This window comes from Thermobia domestica, chromosome 10, assembly GCF_964235325.1.
Source record: "Thermobia domestica chromosome 10, izTheDome1.hap1.1, whole genome shotgun sequence".
Taxonomy (NCBI): domain Eukaryota; kingdom Metazoa; phylum Arthropoda; class Insecta; order Zygentoma; family Lepismatidae; genus Thermobia; species Thermobia domestica.
Genome location: NC_137463.1, coordinates 74,632,229 through 74,645,651, shown reverse-complemented (window position 1 = coordinate 74,645,651; position 13,423 = coordinate 74,632,229). Strand labels below are relative to the sequence as shown.

At 39.6% G+C, this 13,423-nt stretch overlaps 1 protein-coding gene across 2 annotated transcripts in view; it reads left to right on the top strand.

Annotated features, from left to right (window-relative positions):
* LOC145662498 (copper-transporting ATPase 1-like) overlaps positions 1 to 13,423 on the top strand; it is a 178,241-nt gene that overhangs the window by 58,491 nt on the left and 106,327 nt on the right. For both annotated transcript variants that reach the window (XM_081728134.1, XM_081728133.1), the window contains exons 4-5: positions 66 to 232; positions 11,198 to 11,593. In XM_081728134.1, coding sequence (XP_081584260.1) covers positions 66 to 232; positions 11,198 to 11,593 — 563 coding nt within the window. The remainder of the gene's footprint in view (positions 1 to 65; positions 233 to 11,197; positions 11,594 to 13,423) is intronic.

Sequence of the window (13,423 nt, the reverse complement as noted above, 5' to 3'; positions counted from 1 at the left end):
GAACTTACATTACATTATTTGTTTGTTGTTTAAATTGTATAACTTTCTTTCCTGAAAATATATAGGTATTGAATACATTTTAATTTCATTATTACCTGGAACTGCTGAAGTAAAATATAATAATTCGAAGATTAAACCCGAGGAAATAGTAACTGCTATCTGCAATTTTGGATTTAGTGCAACCATCATAGAAGATAAACAATCTCTAGGAACAGGCGAAGTAACAGTACAAGTGAGTTCTGATTATAGTAAAATTCACTAATATTTCGGGGCGTAGATAGCACACTCATTCGGTCTACGGTAAGGAAAGGTCAGTGGATACTTTTTATATTAATATACAAAGAATTAATTCATGTAAACTTCAGAAAAAAATCTTTTGTACGAACATATATTTAGTTCTACGAGACCCTTTCTCTTGGATTTACTTCTTCAATATCGCAAAATAGAAAAATAATCTGATCACAACTTCAAGATTATTAACTTTTGTTTGTAAATAGAGTAGGAGCTTGCTTAGTTGTTCTTGGTAGATAGTAGCAGTAGTTCATTGCTGAGATGAGAATTAATTCTTTAATTGAAGTTGGTGTGATCTGCGAACGTTATTAACTAATCATTAATCCCTCATTTAATTTGTATTACGTATCTTTCCGGACCGATTTAAATTAAATACAATCATAGAAAACGAGATAGGGAATTCTGAAAGGTTTTATCAATATAAGTTCTAAAACTTAAAAAAGAAATCCTGCCTATACAGACATGTTTTACGCATGATTCAATAATTAGGTTGTCCTGAAGATCCAATTGGTTTTTCCTAGGAAGAAGTTTCTAGAAACACGGATTCTTTTCTTCTTGAAATTTTCAAAGTAACGTATAAATAAAGAAAATTGTGACTATTTGGACTTCAAAACAATATAATGCACAAGAAGTGGTCTGGAAAAACATGGTCATTCCAATGTCATCAAGACATGGCTTATTAATGTGCATACCTAAGGTTTATTTCTTTTGTTGCAGATATGATGGTTCTTACAATAGCTAAGAAGGTGTTTGTGATGCAGACATACTCAACTCTTATAAAACCAGTAGGATGCTTTTCACAGAGAAATTTAATAAAGCTGCATCTGTGAATTCTGCTATACAGAAGCTAATAAGCAAGTGGCTCTCCGCCCGACTTGTTGATAACCAGTGCAAAGTGTACCCAAAACGAGTGCGAATGCATGATAAAATTGCTGATGTGGCGTGGCGTGTGATGCAGGCTACGAAGTTAGTAGCATCAAGAGGTATCAAGATCATCGTGTCTACGTATTCTGAAGCAAGATCTTTATATGCAATTTTATAAGATCTCTATCGTGCAGCAAATGAAGATACTATGCAATCAGTGCCGTGTGTAGTATTGTCAGTAGATGCAATCTGTAATTGGAAGCTAATACCTGGATCTGGATCTGTTCTTTTGACTTGTGAGGGATATGTCCATTTTTGTGAGTAAATAAATTCAATTGAAGATACTGGCCTGCAGGTAATCTTCATGAATTTCATGAGATGCAGTTTTACGACCAGTAGATGGATGTATCATGATGTGCTTTTTCAACCAGGAAGATTATCACATCTTGCTTCCCTTGGATCGTCAATTCACAGCAGTATGTGAACAACTCTTCATCCCATTTGTCAATGAATTAAGTGACGACGAGAAGCAGTGTGTCTACTTCCAACAAGACGTGTCAATTACTCACACTGCTCGAAACTCAGTGAAAATACTTGCGGAATTCTTCGTTGAGGATTGAATTGTGAGTGATGATTTGTGACCTCTGATATCACTCGATATTAGAATATATGACTTCTTCTTATAAGGTTTCTTGAAAGGAAAAATGTATGAAAACAATGCTTAATCCCTAAAACAGCTCTAAGACGTCATCACAACTTCTGTTGCTACGCGCCCGAGTAACCTATACAAATCTCAATACCAGAGCAGGAAAGTGCTTTGTATGTTTAGGTGACCATTTTAAGCATTTGTGTTCAAACCGCCCACTGCCAGACATAAAAAGAATTAATGATAATTAATTTCATTGTAACTCCTTGTTTTCTTTTGTTTGTGTTACCTATGTCATATAGGTTTCATATTCAGGTCAGTTTCATTTGGACCACCCTGTATCTTTTGTTTTAAAAAATATGACTACTGAATTAAAAATAGCACGGCTGTCACTCATTTCACATCTGTTCTAATATAGGAATGTTTCCTTATCTTTTACCTTTATTCTTTGAAGTTTATTCTTTTGGAAGTGTAAACAAAAATTACAATTCTCTCTTTCACTATGAGATAACCGGAAAATAATCATTGTAAGCTCTATACGGGTAGCATATTTCTTTGGAACCTACCGGAAACAAATAGTACAGGAAGCATGTCATATTCCACCCATTTATTATTGGACTGCCAAATGAATACGACATCATACAGAAACGAAGGTACTGGTTACTTTGTTCCATTATGTGCTGAAATGTAATCATGCCCAAATTTTGTTTATCAGTTACTTTGAAAATTGTAATAAACAATAATAAAAAATCAATAAAGAAAGTATTCTATGTGAGTAGAGCTAAAGTGAGATGCTATGTCAAACGAAATGTATTGTATACTTGTAGTATTAGAATCACTAGTTACATAATATTAGGTGACGTATTAATACGAGGAACGTTTATAATTTATTATCCCTGATATAGAAGGAGTTGAACAAAACTGTCATGCTTTTTCTATGTTGTATTCTAAAGCTTTAGAAGTATATGTACCAAAGTAAAGGGCAATGTCATTGATACTGTTCGTGTTCTCCGTTTTGTAGATAGAAAGTGAAAATGGAGAAAACTGAAGTAGCACATGATTAAATGCTTGCAGATGAAAGTACTAACACCAGCGAAGATGCACACTGATATGGTTAGCCCTTAAGAGATCCGGGGTTTCAGTCAAGCAGCTACTGCATCGTCACTATTTATCCTAGGATCATGATTCATACCTCATTCTCTTCAGAATGGAGCTGGCTTTCAAATGATACCACCCGCATGCTCATACCATATACCAGGAACGGAAAAAATGGTGTAAAAGGAAAAATTTTGGAGGGAAAATTTTTTCTCGCAATTTGGGCCCCCCTGGAGCGACCCTGTGTGAACATAGCCATCTAAAAAAATCTGATAAATAGTACTTGGTATACTGAATGTGTGTGGCAAATTTCAAGTTTCTATCTTAAATACCAAGGGCGGGAAAAATTTTATCAGGAATTCCCACCATGCCCCAAATTACCGTAAAACACCATGATCTCAGGTAAAAAATTTCCTGAGACATCCCTAATTATCCTAGGGTCACGTTTCGCCCATCATTCTCTTCAGAATAAAACTGCCTTTCAGTCGGTATGACTTACGTGTCTCCATCATGTATCTAAGGCGAGAAAATAAGGAAAAACGGGATATTTTGGAACTAAATATCCTTTTTTCAACTTTTAGATCCCCTGGACCCCCCTGTTTTAACGCAGAGATCTGAAAAAAATCTGGTAAATACTACTCGGTGGGCTGAATGTTTATGCAGAATTCCAATTTTCCAGATGCAAAAGTAAGCCCGCCAAAAAAAAAAAAAATATACCGACAATGTCCCATATTCCCGTATACAGAGGGAAATTTTTAAACATTCCCTGAGACATTCCTAATTATCCTAGGGTCATGTTTTGCCCATCATTCTCTTCAGAATAGAACTGCCTTTCAGGCGGTACCATTCACTTGTCCCCATTATGTATCTAAGGCGAGAAAATGAGGAAAAACGGGATTTTTTGGTAAAAATATCCCTTTTTCAACTTTTTGACCCTCTGGATCCCCCCTGTTTTAACGCAGAAATCTGAGGAAAAAATCTGGTAAATACTACTCGGTGGACTGCATGTTTGTGCAAAATTTCAATCTTCTACGTGCAAAAATAAGCCCGCCAAAAATACTTTACATAAACCCCTCCAAAAAGTATTACACGGAAATATAAATTTTAGACTTATGACGTCATCACCTCCTATGTCTCGATACAGAAAGGTGTGAAACCATCCGTAATGTCTTCTGCAATGCCTCTGGACTTTAAAAACAAAAAAAAAAAAACCCGGACGAAAAAGCTCAAATAGGAGAGTTATAACGCAATGTGCCATGAAACACCCAGTATGGTACAAATTGTACCATGAGATCCCCAAAGAGTTAGTGTGTTGGGTGGTAGTGCCTTCTCGTAGCAAGTGATAAAAAAGTGGTCACGTGAATTCCTGGTGGCAGGCAATGCTGTGAACGTGCAAGTGGTGCTGCTCTTCTAACAGCGTGCACACACACACACGCACACGCACACACACACACAAACAAGAAAACATTAATATTGTGATCTTGTGCATGATCTGGAAAGGAGTGACAAAAAATAACAGTGCGCAAAATAAGCAAGACTACGGGTATATCTACCGGTTCAATACAAAGAATTTTGTATGAAAACTTAGGGTTGAAAAAATTATCTGCTAAATGGACCCCAAAAGTCGAAACTGCATCCTCAGTAGGGATGCGCACGAGTCGAGTCGAGTCCAGATTTAAGTCTGTTCCTGAAAATCGAGTCGAGACAAATATACGAGTTAAAATATACGCACACATCGGCCAGAACATTATGACTACCTACCTAATTGTCAGTATGTCCACCTTTGGCACGGATAACAACGGCGACGCATTTTCGCATGGACGCAATGATCCTTGGTAATTCGCTGGAGAGAGTTGGCACCACATGTGCACACAAAGTTCACCTAATTTCCGTAAATTCCTATGCGTTCTAACGTCACGTTCAATTACATCCCAGATGTTTTCGATTGGGTTCAGATCCGGTGAGTTGGGGGTCAGCATATCACTTGGACCTCGCCCTTGTGATCCTCGAACCACTCCATCACACTCATGGCCTTGTGACATGGTACATTATCTGGTCTATAAATGCCAGTACCATTGGGAAACATGGTTGTAGTCTGCAAGCAGTGTGCGATAAGACTCGGCCGTCATAGTACCTTGCTCGAGCTCCACTAGACACATGGATGCTCACATGAATGTTCTTCAGAGCATAATTGAGCCGCCTCCAGCTTGTCTGCGTCCTGCAGTACAGGTGTCAAGGAGCTGTTCCGTTGGAACAAGATGGATTCGCACCCTCCCATCGTCATGATGAAGAAGGTATCGGGATCCATCACACAATGCAACGCTCTGCCACTGCGCCAAGGTCCAGTGGCGATGGTCACGTGTTCATTTCAGTCGTAGTTGCCGATGTCATGGTGTTTACATTCGCATATGGATGGGTCGTCGACTGCGGAGGCCCATTGTTAGGAGTGTTGGGCGCACTGTAGGTTCAGACACTGTTGCACTTTGCCCAGCATTAAAGTCTGATGTTAGTTCCACCACAGTTCGCTACCTGTCCTGTTTTACCAGTCTGCCCAGCCTACGACGTCCGACATCTGTAATGAAATGGAAGGCGCTCAACCCCTCGAGTTTGGACGACGTTTCCCCTTGGTTTCACCACTTGTTGAAGACGCTCACCACAGCACTCTTCGAACACCCGACAAGTCCTTCATTTTCATAGTATGAAAGGCATTATTTATAATTATGCATGATAAGATTATAAACAAAATTTAAAAATATTAGGTGCACTTTCTTTTAACAAGCATTATATGGTGTGGAAAGGGATGAGGGATGTTATGTTCGGCAATATATATATACAGATGGTGATCAGAAAAATGGAAACACTGAACGAAATTGCAACTTACCAGATTAATATGGTCTCGGGCCACCTTTCGCCTTCAGAACAGCCTTGATGCGACGTGGGATGGAGGCATAGAGGTCGTGAATGGTAGCAAGTGGAATTTTACACCATTCCTCGTGCAGAGCATCGGCCAGTTCTGTGAGAGAGGATGGAGGTGGAAATCGTCGCCGGAGTCGTGTTTCCAAGACGGATCACAGATGTTCAACTATGTTGAGATCTGGGGATTGGGCGGGCCAGGGGAGGTGTTGAACTACATCCCGGTGTTCCTCAAACCACGCTGCAACAACGCCAGCTGTGTGAATGGGTGCATTATCATCCTGGAAGATGGCGTCATTGTCCGGGAACAACATCCGGACCATAGGATGCAAGTGATCTTCTAAAATTGCGACATAATTGTTGGCAGTGATTCGTCCGCTAAGTGTGACCACAGGACCCAATGAAAACCATGATATTGCGGCCCACAGCATCACCGAGCCGCCGCCATGTTGCACAGTTGGGCGGAGACACTGCAGATCATAAGCTTCTTTAGGCGATCCCCACACATAAACACGGCCCGTTGTTGGGAATAGAGTGAAGGATGACTCATCCGACCATATCACACGTTTCCAGTCCTCAACGGTCCAATTTGCATGGTCGCGGCACCATTTGCGGTGTGCGAAAGCGTTATGGACCCTGATGATCGGTTTGGTCCGTGCAACACGACCCCGTAAGTTCATGTCATGTAATTCGCGGCGGACTGTGATTATCGAAACAAGGTGGGGGAGGTGCTGATTGAGTTCCTCCGTCACTTGCTCCGCAGTGGCACGACGGTTCTGCGTGACAATGCGCTTTAATATCTGGCGTGACCTGTCACTCATGATTTTCTTCCGCCCACTGTTCCGCTTCCCCGATGTGGTTTTCCCGTGTGTTGTGTAGGCCGCCATCACCTTCGACACTGTCCCACGCGACACACGTAACACAGTAGCCACTGCCGTCACACTCACTCCACATAACCGCGCACCAATAATTTGCCCTCTGAAAATCTGAGAGGTCTCCCATTTTACACTACCTCCGTCTGCTGCAGCCACTGGACACCGCTGTTCCACTGCGCCTGACGTAGTATGGAGACAGACCTAACACACCACCACCAGCGCTCCGGCGCTGTGGGCGCCATGACACCACTTCCAACCCATACATCTGACGTGTTGCCAACTACAGGTGTTTCCATTTTTCTGATCACCATCTGTATATATATATATATATATATATTGGCTTCAACACGATTTTTGTGTTGCTGGGCACCGCATGTTCCTTGCCACAGAAAAAATGCAGTGGTAGGCAGGGTATTTTGCAATTGCTTTACATTAGCTTGATGTTTCAAGTCTTTTGCGTGTTTCTGAAGTTCACTTTTACTACAAAAGAGCTCAATGGTAAGAGGTCTTACATAACTTTGGTTCGATTTTCAACACGGACTGCAACTAACCGTTAAATTGTGGATCCGAAAGGCACTCTTTTTTAAACCTCGCTTATCATCGGTCATCTTAGTAATATATATAACTTCACCGCGAAGCAAATGTTGTATTTGTCCCTTTCATCCTAGCACGAAACAAAATTAAACACAGCTGTGACACGAAGGAGCTATTTTGAAAAGAAGTAAGCTATGCTTTTGAGGAAAACAACTTCATAGAGATGTGCATCAAATGATAGAAGTATGAAGTATTGTTTTCTTTGCTGTTTATTGATATCAGTTGGTGTTCTAAATGAGTTTACTCATTAGTTTAGAGAGAGTGCAAGTCTAGACATATGCCGTGCGTATTATCCTGATAAATGCATGAGACGACAAACTTTAAAGGACAGATGGAATAAGTTTAAGCGTATCTACGTGACATTATCAAATATTTATTCTCGATAACGATACCACGCGGAAAACTTGGTCTACCATAATCTTTGCCTTTCTCTGTTCGCTGTTTCGTATCATGTGCATCGGATGGTTTTGATATTTCTTATGATCATTAAAACATAGCAATGACCTGTGTGCGTGCAAAAACGCAAAAGCTTCAGATAACTATATTCTCATTTGTTTTGGAAATAACAAACCCATTTCACGCGTGCGAGAGAAAATGAGCAGATCGAGATCAGGTGTTTACTCAGGGCCAGTTGGCAGCAGGAGTCCATGGTAAAAGATTTGGGTCGCTATCTCTTCATATTGATGTGAAAACATACTCGCAAAACCCTAAAAACACAAAATACAGCGCTTCAAAGAAAGTTTAAGACACAGATGTTTCGATTTTCTCTTAGCGTTTTTCTTCAACAAAAGAGTCGGTTCACTGTATTCGAAAAAGAAAAGGGGAGGAAGAGTGAATTTATATTTTGTGGGGAGGTAACATTGTAAGTAATATAAACAATACTAACCGCTTCCGACATTACTGAAGCATTTCTTTTAGCGGAATATCGCTAGATCTATCGTGACCCTCATTCCACTTCAAATTGTAAAGTGAAAAGGGACAAAACGGATATTCAAGATAACTGCGCACTTGAGTTTCAGTTCACAATAATAAAACCAGTGGGCAAGTAAACAGTCTTTTGCATGAACGTGTTTTACTTCTTGAACTTATTTTAGAACATTTCTTTGAATTCAACAACAGAACGCAGTATAAATACGCACTGGTTTATTACTCCAACCATCACTATCGCTCCAACCATTAAATATTCGTTCTTTGCATGTTCTCCTGAGGAAAGAATGAAATTATGCCTAATTTGACCAAGATGCTAGATTCTAAAGGCGTGTGAATAATGCTCGATTCAGTACTAAGATGCAAGATGTGGCTTACTGCTAGATGTGTCAGTTCCTAAACAAACCCGCCAGGAATACTTGGAGTGGCCTGTTATATAATACACGGAAGGACTTCTCCAGAAGAAAGAGAGACTGTTGTAAAGATGAAAAAAATAAAAAGTCCCCTCTCTAGAACTTTTTTTTTTTTTTCAAAACGGCTATCCAAGCTTTCCGTAACCAACCGAACAGAGTTGCAACTAAAGCATACTGTGGAATTGGTTAGTCTTGTCTTCAAGATAAAATCGATAAAAAAATATCCTCTAATTAGTATATACATTATTCACATTTATAATAAATAACAAGCAACAAACGCAAAGAACACATTTGCATACTCAATGATTATATATGAATTATACCAATACACTACAAAATAGATTTAAAATAAAAACTAAAATTCAGATCTTGTATACCCTACTTGCTAATAATACGAAATAACCCACATATAACTTGTATATCATATATACAGATTAAAAAAAAATAATAGAAACAGCAAAGGCCACAATCCGTGCAATTGCATGTGGAGGGGGAAAATGTTGCATGGGCATACCGACCTTCTAATATTGGAAAGCAGTACACTCACTGGTCAATGTTATTGTGACACTGTACTCCTTCCCCAAGTGTGTATTTTAAAAGGTGCAATTGGTCCCAACTTTTCCTTCATAGATGACAATGCGCGTTCGCATCGAACAGTGCAGGTAACAAAACTCTTGGAAAGAGGATATTCGGCGAATTGACTAAATTACCCCTTCCCTTGACTTAAATCCCATCGTGCGCATTGGGGATGCTATGGAGAGATTTTGCAACACGTCCAGATGCACCAAGGACCATCGAGCAGTTGTCAACAGCGCTGGTGGAGGAATGGAGCTCCATATCTTAACAACTCATTCCTAACTTTGTAAGTAGCATGGGTGCACAGTGCAGAGCATGCATCACTGTCTGTGATGATCTCAGAACCTTGTAAGGACCACTAATAACTTCTGTAATGTGTGAGGAGACCATGAATCGCAGTGGTTTCAGAGTTGACGTTGAATAAAAGTGTCATTTTTTCTAATCATGTGTTTCTTTGTATTGTTTCCTGTATCATACTTTCTATGTATGGTTCAATTTCCACCAATCTATGCCACTTCGGGCATACGAAACTTACTTTCACAAGTGACATAGCACGCGGAATTTACTTTTGTCCTAAGAGTTGCACAACAGTATATACCAAAGTACATATACTAGCAGAAGTGTCCGAGTTACGTGAGGAAGAATAAAGTTTAATGAATAAAATCCCAGAAATTTCAGTGTTATAGGAAATAACTTCTTTCCTCCTTTAAAAATGGGAAAGCTGGAATACGTGTTTGCTCATTCTTATTGAGAAGATTATAATCAATAATTCACGTGTTTGACTTAAGTGAATCCTCAAATTCAACATTATGTGCTTATAAGATCTGAAGTTAGAGCAGTATAGGAATTACGGTTTCTTACTTCATGAGCGAAGTGTTTGCATGCTGGATTTCACATCTCCAACTCAGGTCCCGAACCATAACGTTAAAACAAGGGAGAGCAAGATAATTTTGGACGGCTAACTCGAAATGAAATCTTTCAGTATTACGTCACGTCCCACGATTATACCTTGTAAACTAAAGAAAACGGTGACGTTTAGAATGAATGAAATGATGGAATGAAGTAAGTGGGAGGAAACTACAGAACCACGAGAAAGTCCACACACACGATATTTCTGTGCCACAAAGCTCACATGGCACCAGCTGGGATTCGAATCAGTTTCCTCACACACCAATGGTGAAAGCTGTACCACTGAGTCACAGCGGCCCCGGGTCTAGTTCCCTCTACGTTCATAGTTTCTTAGTACATAAATGTTACGATAATGAGCTCCATAAAAACAAAAGCCTTCGAAATGCATTAAACAATTAACGCGATTTGATTGTGAACTTATATTAATATTTTCTGTAAATTTAAAACTGATTACAAAATGAACCCGTAATTTTAACAGGTGAATATAAAATATACTCCAAGCACGAAACAAAACTATCTGGAATTGTCATGAAATACAGAAAGAAGAAAGGAAACAACGTTGCAATCAGATTAGTAAGTAAGTGAAATACATTTCAAACGTGAATTTCGGAGAATAAATATTTCTAAACCGATCCTTCAGCAGTGCGCAGAATCGATGTCTAGTGAATGAACATCTCCATGATAGCAGGGAGAAATCGGTGTCAAGTTAATAAGAAAAGAAAGCTAAATAAATTCATATTAAAAGTTATATCAGTGTGTAAATACGACTTCCATTTGTTTCCAAAGTAAAACAGAATAATTGCGGGTAACAAGTTTGAAAATAATGCGACGGCTGTTATACATGCTATGAAACAATGCCTTTTTGTTCAACTACCATGTTTTTTTTTTTCTTTTACAAGGTGTAACAATTCTAGATCATAGGTGTACGAAATGCATTTTAGTAATAGGGATTGTGCACAAATAGATTTTTTTCTATATCAGAGACAATAATTGTTGAGCACTCCTCGTACTACAACTTTAGAACTATTCATAAGACATGCATGTTAAGTTTTGAATATGAACTCAGTATTATAGTAATTGATTTTTACTTTCAGATTAATGGAATGACGTGTTCGTCATGCGTTTACACTGTAGAGACAAACATCAAGAAATTACCAGGTGTTAAAACAGCTGTTATTTCCCTTTCTCTTCAAAGGGGCACATTTACATACGATGCTGAAGTCACTGGTCCAAGAACCATAATAGAGAGGATAGAAGATTTAGGATACGTAGCATCACTTGTAAATACCAAAAGTTGGGATGCTAGTTATCTTGATCATAAAACAGAAATACGAAAATGGAGAAGGGCCTTTCTGATATCTTTGGTGTTTGGAGTGCCTTGCTTAGTAGTAATGTGGTATTACATGTCGAACAAGGATCATAACAAAATGATTTCTCCTGGGCTTTCTGAAGCAAATGTTATCCTTTTTGTTCTTTCAACTCCTGTGCAGGTAAAATTATAACTGAAAGCGATATTATATAGGGTGCGGCAGCGTTCATAGTAGGATATTAAAAACACACAATCAGGCAGTAACTGTAATTTATTTATTACCTCTTATGTCAATTAATAGTTAAAGGTATGCCATTTACTAATGTGTAAGTCATTGTCCATTGCGTGGATTACTTTTTGAATATGACTCCTGTCAAATGATGCCCCCTCTGCACAACACATTCATCTAGGCGGCGTTGGAAGCTTTCCATAACTCGGCGTAACGTATTCCCTGAGACATTGCCGACGGCAGTTCTGATGATTCTTCAACTCAGGAATGGTGGCACAACGTGTTCGGAACACTTCTTGCTTCAGGTAGCCCCAAAGGAAAAAGTCTGCAGATGAAAGATCAGGTGAGCGAGGCGGCCAGGAAATGTCACCAAAACGGGAAATTACTCTACCTGGAAATGCCTGTCGCAAGAAGTCCATGAAAATTCTGGCTGTATGCGAGGTCGCTCCGTTTTGTTGAAACCATAATTGTTCCACATCCACATCGACCATACCTAATTGGGGAAAAACGAAGTCTTTCAGCATCTTTAGGTAGCGTTCACTGGTGACAGTTACAGCCACACCGCTGTCAACCTCAAAGAAGTAATGGCCAATAATCCCAAAGGAAGCAACTCCACACCACACTATGACACGAGAACTGTGCAAGGGCTTGATGTGCAGTTCATGCGGGTTTACATCACTCCAATAACGCATATTCTGTTTATTCAGTGAACCACATAACTCGAAATGAGCTTCATCTCACATCAGGGTGGTGTGCAACGTTTGTGGATTTTGGCGAAGGAGATCACGCATGGTTAAGCAGAATGTTTCTCGTGAAACCCAATCGCGAGGCCTAATTTCCTGAACAATCTGCAGCTTATATGGGTAAGAATGGAGATCTTCGTGCAATATTCTTCTGAATGAGCGATCGGACATATGCACAGTTTGCGAATGACGACAAGCAGATTTTTTGGGCTACGCAATATTGCAGCACGAACATTTTCCACGGCTTCTGGTGTCCGCACAGTTCTTTTACTTCTTCCCGGTTTGCCATTACAAACAGAATCTGTTGTTCGAAATGCACGTACCCACCTCACAATGGTCCGTCCATCTGGAACTTTCTCATGACGTCCCAAGTTGAAATGTTGCCAAAATAGACGCTGGGTAGCAACAGCAGAGTCGTTATTCTTGAAATAACTTTCGATAGCAAAGGCACGATGCTGTGCACTCCATCGCTCCATATCACTGTCACACTCGAAATGGCAGCTCATCAGTACACGAATGCGGTACGAGCTGGCGCGCATTCATGCAGTACGTCATTGTACTACGCAAGTCAAATTACGCTATGAACTCTGCCGCACTCTGTATATATTCCATATTCGAAAATGAAGAGTCAAATGAAAGTCTGCGGAAGCCAATTAAAATTACGTTCTACTTCATCATCGTGGATATGTGCATTATGAATTCTTACGTCGCGTTATGCATTTACCAATAGAGAAGGATGCATCGACACTATTGCGCTGTTGTTAAGAGGATAAAGATCTAGGGGCAAGGAGACTTTATTCTCCTACATGATATGACTAGGTCTCATGCAGCAAACTATAAGCAACTGGGAATTCCTGATCCATCCAACCATAAGCCCTGATCTATCTCCATGTAATTTGTATATGTATGTGTGTTTGGAAAAATTAAGAAAAGTTTGAGGTTGTCTCACCTTAGGTCAGAATAAGAAAGACAGAAGAGGGTGCAGTATTGCCTTCACTAACAGTTACAAGGATTCTTCTACAAGCAAGCGTCACCGGTT